The sequence below is a fragment of the Epinephelus moara genome, chromosome 7 (genome assembly GCF_006386435.1).
Source record: "Epinephelus moara isolate mb chromosome 7, YSFRI_EMoa_1.0, whole genome shotgun sequence".
NCBI lineage: Eukaryota > Metazoa > Chordata > Actinopteri > Perciformes > Serranidae > Epinephelus > Epinephelus moara.
In genome coordinates, this window is record NC_065512.1 from 35,855,913 (window position 1) to 35,863,012 (window position 7,100).

At 38.7% G+C, this 7,100-nt stretch overlaps 1 protein-coding gene across 1 annotated transcript in view; it reads left to right on the top strand.

The window, feature by feature from the left end:
* The first annotated feature begins 2,937 nt into the window (after positions 1-2,937).
* Positions 2,938-7,100, top strand: part of LOC126393049 (ras-related protein Rab-17-like) — a 6,046-nt gene continuing 1,883 nt past the window's right edge. The window contains exons 1-2 of the mRNA XM_050048889.1: positions 2,938-3,325; positions 6,696-6,847. Coding sequence (XP_049904846.1) covers positions 3,145-3,325; positions 6,696-6,847 — 333 coding nt within the window. The 5' untranslated portion in view covers positions 2,938-3,144. The remainder of the gene's footprint in view (positions 3,326-6,695; positions 6,848-7,100) is intronic.

Consider the following 7,100-nt stretch of genomic DNA (forward strand, 5'->3'; position numbering starts at 1 on the left):
TGTTCATGCTTAGGTGATTCGTGTTCAGGGGTAGGGGGGGTGGATGGGCTGTAGAAAATGTGTACCTTTACATGATCAAAAATCTGACATGAGGCGTATTCAAAGCCAGAGCTTCAAAACAACAAGCTTCATTTCTAAATATTTGTTTTTTCTAGTCTTAAAATGTTCAGGGATAGTTTAGATTTTTGGTGTGGTTGTATGGGGTACTTATCCACAGATAGTTTATTACATACAGGACATGTTAGTCGCCTGACCTCCAGTTTGGAGAAGCAGGCTGATGGAAGCCAAGCAATCTACTGTTGGGAGGGGGTAAGAAACAACATGTATTTTAGCCAGCTAAAAAAAAGTCCCAACTAAAAATAATAATATAAGTTCAAGTTTACACTACATTTAGAGTATTTTCACTGCTTTACCTCAATGTTAGACATTAATTTCCAATGGGAAAGTGAAGCTGTATATTGCTCTTTTCAGAGCCAGACTCCATTGAGAAAAACAGGGATTTAACATTGCTGAACACAGCAGCTGCTGGTCTGCGACTGCCTCAGTCACTTAGTCTTTTTGTGTTATTTTGGGTGACTCTGATGTTTAAAAGAGTTTGTTCGGATTCACCAAAGTCACAAAATAACACAAACTAACAAACTGATTAAAGGAGTGGTAGATCAGCAGCTCCTGTTAAATTTGTCTTTTTCTCAGTAGAGTCTGGTGGCTTTGATTAGAGCATAGATGGGAAATTGATGTTGTTAATGGCTTCCCTGTCAAAATGGGCTGTCTGACAGATGGGTAAAGCAGTGAAAATACTTTAGATATAGTGTACACTTAATCTGATATTGATTTTTTATAGGTGGGATTTTATAGGTGGCCGAAAATCATATTGTTGCTGACCCTCGTCCACAGAATTACATTGCTTAGCTTCCATGTTCGACTCCAGCCTGCTTCTCCAAACTGGGGGACGCCCAGCCACTGTAGGTAATACACTGACTATAGAAAAGAACTCCACACAACCCCTCCTCAAAAAGTTTGAACTATCCCTTTAACAGTGAAAAAGAAAACCAGTGCATTACAATTAATCAAAGAATGTTTGCACATGTGTTAATTTAAATAAAATCACACTTCAAAAAGAATTCCTATGACACTATTTAGACCTGAATTAAAGCATTTGATGTGGGAAATTTGAGCACCCGGAGTTTATGCAGAGCACTTAAATGCAGCATCAACCTCTGGACAAGGACTGCATGTTCAAGGGTTGAGTTTCAGCCAGAAACCACAGCTCCTGCATGGGCTATCGCACTCTCTCACACCCCCTCTGCTATTTTTAATGATGACCAGCAGAATCTAAAAACAGTCTTGAGTTTCTTAAAGAGCTAGACAATACCTCAGTTTGAATGGTCTCATTGTAGATCTCATACTGCTGATGTAATGGTCCAGTATAATGTATCTGGGATAGTCAATGGTGAGTTGATAGTGACCTCACTTTTTACTTTTTATATCATGCGGTAACACTACTGTATCATTTGGAACTCCCAAATCATAGAGAAACCTTTTCCCATGATATTTTTAAAGTCATATCATATTATTATACTCATGTCAAAGAACTGGGAATTAGGCCTTAGATTCATGTGCATTTTAATCATACTTTATTGTGTAGCCTAATTCTTATTTATTCATAATTTCTGTATGAAGTACTTTGCAGTCTCATAGAAGCACAGCTTTTAAGGTTTATCACAGAGCACTTTTTTGCTCTTTATCTGACTGAGGTTGAATTACACATAATGCTTGAAATAATCCTGCCTGTCACGACACTGTCTTATAGACAACACCATTCATTATAATTGAGCATACCAAGACAGATGACTACTAGTTTAACTGTGATATGGGCTCGTTGGGCACAGTTCTCATTATGGATATGTGTATACCATAATGTAGTTTGTATTATTCAATGATGATAGCATTTTGCATTTATGATGCCCACTGGGTAGTTGTAGTTTTCTAAAAATGACTATTCCGAATGCCAGTAACTTATACAGTGCATTAACAAGGCAGAGTTAAAGTTTCGTAGTTAACTGAAGCAGCTGCAGCTTTCCATGACCACTTCCTTATTTCTATGTTTAAAATCATTTAAAGAGATAAGAGCCTCGAGTTTGAGCTTGGCCTGCAGGCTATTCCAGGACCAGGGAACGAAGCAGAACAGAATTGTGACTTTAATAGTCTGTGTTGTTAAATGGCACTTTAAAGTGAAAATCAAAGGACAGATTTAATACAGATATATGCTTATAAACTGTGGACTTTATGATTTCCACCAGGATGTAATAAATACAATGACGCCCTCCTGTGTCGATACAGTGTCATGCAAGGAGAAACACAGGAGGAAAACGGGCCCACTGTGGTCGAATCTCTGTGCAGCCATACATACATTAAGATAAAGGATATTTCTGTGTCTTATTTCTAACGACACACAGTAGTTATGTTACTGTGCAACAGATTTAGTTGTACAGTACGTGTTGTAAAGGGATATTCACGTTGAAATCCTGCTTAGTGACAGAACAATAATATGAAAATTACTTTTTCTTTACATTGCATATTTGAGGTGTATGAATTCATATGTGCATCAGATAGGAAACTGGGCACAGCTTCTGTTTGTATCTGACATGTAGCAGTTGAAATAAAATAGATGAGAACTGAAACGACAAAAGACCAAAATGTCCCATTCTGTTCACATAGCTTAAAAACTTCCCAAATGTAATTTACAATAAACATAACCATTGATTTAACACTTGTAGTCATCCTGTGTGAGGTCTAATGAGCAAAATAATCAAGAGTGCACAGGAGTTCTAATTTAGATTGTCCTGGAAAGTTTTATGGCTCAGAAGGGGGTGTAAACAAGGAAGTGAAATTATGCTGGCCTTTTACAAGTTGAGACTGGACTTTGGTTTTACTTCTATTTTCTGTAGAACAAGGTGAAGCTGGCGCCGCCTCAGACTCTCACTACAAAGACGACATATGAATGTTTTTCTACAGTTTGGAGCAGCTTTTGCTTCTTAACTGAGAAAAGACTGACTACTGAATCAGGACTTGAGGACGTTTTTGGACTTCTTCTGTCTTGTCCATCTGTATTTTCTCACTTTTTCGGAGTGAAGTGAACTCTGGATGGGGGAAAAGCTCCTGAGTGTTCCAGGAGGAGCCCAGCTCCGCAGAGACACTTTGAGTAGACCAGTGCAGACCCTCAGGGTTAAGATGGTACTTCTGGGAAGCTCTGGTGTGGGAAAGTCCAGCCTGGCAATGCGATTTGGCAAAGATGAGTTCAGGAGTACATCACCTACTGTGGGCTGTGAGTTTGTGTTACTGAGAACTTCAGACATCAGTGGTTACAGAGTAAGATGTATTAATACTGAAAAATCCTTATAAGATAAAGTTTAATCTAGAAGGAATAGTTTGACACTTGAAAAAGCAGTTTTCACTCTCTTGATGAGAGTTAGATCTATACCACTCTACGCTACTGTCAGGAGACAGTTATCTTAGCAGCTAGCATGACCTTACTAGCACCTCTAAATTTTACTAATTAACAAAAATGTATCTATTTGATCTGTGCAGAAATCAAAGTATGAAATGCACTTGACTATTTCCTGGCCGGTAGCAATGACTTCCCAGAGAAATAACACCCACAACAAAAGTCAGTTAGTGAAGATATAATGTTTGAATTTTTCAGTGTGTATGTAAAATTCAGAAATTGGGTATAGAATTTTGATGGATACCTGCACCTGTAGGATTAAACGGTAGTGGATTTGCAGACAGGATTGCTAAAAAAAAAAGACATTTCATTTGTAAAAGGGGAATGTAAAGCATATATCAGGGCAGAACATACTGAAAAATACAAAAGACAGTTATAGCACAGAGCTACAAACGTAGAAGAGAGGAGGTATCCAGATTAAGGTTAGTCACACCCAGTGGCGTGCGGTAGTTAGGGTGGGCCCCAGTGCACACTATTATGATGAACCCTTGTGCCAAATTTTGGGTCGAAACAACTATTGTATATTTTATAGTGTCGTCACATGATCAAATACAGACTTGACGTTGGACAACATGAACATACATATTACCAATCATCACTGCAAATCTGTAATAATACCAAATGAAATAAGAAATTATTTATTAAATTGATTTTTAAAATTGTTTATTTATAGTTTTCACAGTTACTTTAAAAGAAACATATAATTTTTGTTATAGAATTCTTCTGACTTTTTCACAAAAGAAAAAAAAGAAACTTATGGAGATGGATTTGCCTTCTCGAGTGCATATATAGCAGATAACAGCATTTATATTTGAACGTGAGTTCTTCTTTGAGCACAGGCGTATTTCTGAGGTGGCAAATCACTCGCAAAGCTCGGTCTCTGAAGGAGAGAGAGCTGGCCCTCCAACCACTCCTCCTGTTTCCAGTCTCTATGCTAAGCTAGGCTAACGTCAACAAAACTTATTCCCCAAATGCTGAACTTGACTGTTTATTATAGTGTGATAGTAACCTCAGTCAAGGCATCATTTTTTCATGTTATTGATTCATTCTTTTTATCTGGTTGTCAGCAGGATTATGGTGAATCTACTGGCCCAGTTTTCATGATGGCGGAAGAGTATAGCATGTGCCAAGGAAGAACCTGTTGCATTTTGAACAGATCCAAATCACAGGGCAGATACATAAGTTATTTTTCCTTTTCATTGATCTTGCATAAGCCATTCATAGTGTGGACAGGAATTGCCTGCACATGGCTCTCACCTCAGACGTCAAAAGCAAACATGGAGTTCGCTGAGTTGAAATGGCAGCGCAAAGCAGTGCAGTGCTAACAATGGCAACAGTGCTGAAATTAATAGGGGTTAGCTCATGTTGACCAGGGGGGAAACCAGAGGGTTACACTTCCATTACGACGCCGTCTTGCTACAGGATGATGTTATCAGTGGTACATACGGTGCAAAGTGGCAGTGATAAGCTAGCCAGTGGGCACATGAACAAGAAGGAAGAGAGGAGGGGGAAGGATTCACAAGCATAAATGTGCATGGCCAGCCCGCTCTGCTACCAAAACAAAGAACAAATAAAGCTCATATTACAACACACACAGAGGTAGCGTTACTTCTCTGCTCAGGATGCCATTAAACCAATACATCTTTACATAGCAAATAGTTGTTTGCTGGTATCAATATTGTGAATGTCACATATTGTATCTTTGATTTTGTCATATAGAGCATTTGGCCTTGGTGGGATTTTGTGTCCTCCAAGTGGCCTTGATTTATCAGTTTGGCATGTACAGTAACTGGCACTTACAGTTGCATGCAAAAGTTTGGGCACTTCTTGACAAATACGTTTACTCTAAAGCTAAGTTAGTAAAGGATGACCTGATTTCCAAAAGGCATGAAGTTAACGATGAAACATTTCTTCAGTATTTTAAGCAAGATGACAAAAAAAATTCAAAATAACAAAAAAGGAAAAAAACCTGAAGCAAAAGTTTGGGCACCTTGCATGGTCATTACTTAGTAGCGCCCCCTTTGGTAGGTATTACAGCTTCTTAATGCATTTTGTAACCAGCTAAGAGTCTTTAAGTTCTTGTTTGGAGAATTTTCACCCATTCTTCCTGCAAAAGGCTTCTAGCTCTGTGAGATTCTTGGGCCATCTTGCATGCACTGCTCTTTTGAGGTCTATCCACAGATTTGCAGTGATGTTTAGGTCGGGGGACTGTGAGGGCCATGGCAAAACCTTAGCTTGCAACTCTTGAGGTAGTCCATTGGTGGATTTTAAGGTGTGTTTAGGATCATTGTCCTGTTGTAGACACAGAAGACACAGAAAAGGTTTTACTCTAATGACTCTTCCATGAAGGTCATAATTGTGCAGGTGTCGCTGCACAGTAGAACAGTACACTCCAGAGTCTGACAAATCTTTCTGCAGGTTTTTTGCAATCAAATGGGGCTTTTGATTCGCCTTTCTAACAATCCTATGAGCAGCTCTCTCAGAAAGTTTTCTTGGTCTTCCAGACTTCAACTTGACCTCCACAGTTACTGTTACCTGCCATTTCTTAATTACATTATGAACAACGGAAACAGCTACCTGAAAACACTTTGCTATCATCTTATAGCCTTCTCCTGCTTTTGGGGCATCAGTTATTTTAGTTTCTGGATTGCTAGGCAGCTGTTGATTGTTGGGACAAGGTTTCAGGAGTTAGAGTATTTTTATAAAGCTTTGAAATTTGCATCACCTGGCCTCTCCTAACAGTGATTGTGAACAAGCCATAGTCCTTATAAGGTAATTAAGGTGTGAGACCCTGGTAAAAGTTGTCTGAGAACTCAAATGTCTTGGGGTGCCCAAACTTTTGCATGGTGCTCCTTCCTTATTTCTCACTCCAAAATTGTACAAAACAAAAATAATACACTAACCTTGCAGAAAATGTTGAAAAGCATGTTTCATTTTTAACTTTATTCATTTTCGAGATCAGTTCATCTTCTACTCACTTAACTGCTCACAGTAAAAGAAATTTTGACCAGGGTGCCCAAACTTTTGCATAACACTGTATATTTGCAATTTCATACACATGATCTACTGATTCTCAAAAATATTCTTTCACTAGCTAAGTCACAAATATGATGCAGTCAGGACCATCTCTAAAGACTCATAGTGAAGAAATGAATCCTCTCTGCTGTCATTCTGCTATCTGCCCCCTCAGGTGCCTACCTGACCCGGGTGGTGCATCTGAGTGATGTCACTCTTCGCTTTGAGATATGGGACACCGCAGGGCAGGAAAAATACCACAGTGTCACCCCACTTTACTACAGAGGAGCCCAAGCTGCACTCTTGGTCTATGATATCAGCAAAAGGGTAAAAGGAACACCTGACACAATGGCAATTACTTTTCCTATCTTGGCTGGTGCTCATGCTGTTGTGCATGGCAAGCTGTTTTAACATTTAATCACTAAGTTTGACTATCTGGATTTACCATTATAGATATCTATAACGTCATTTTGACTAGTAGTAATGTCATTGTGACTAGTATGAATTTTAATTTAAGATATCTGTAACATCATTCTGACTAGTCAAAACTGAATTACAGATATCTATAACGTCATTCTGA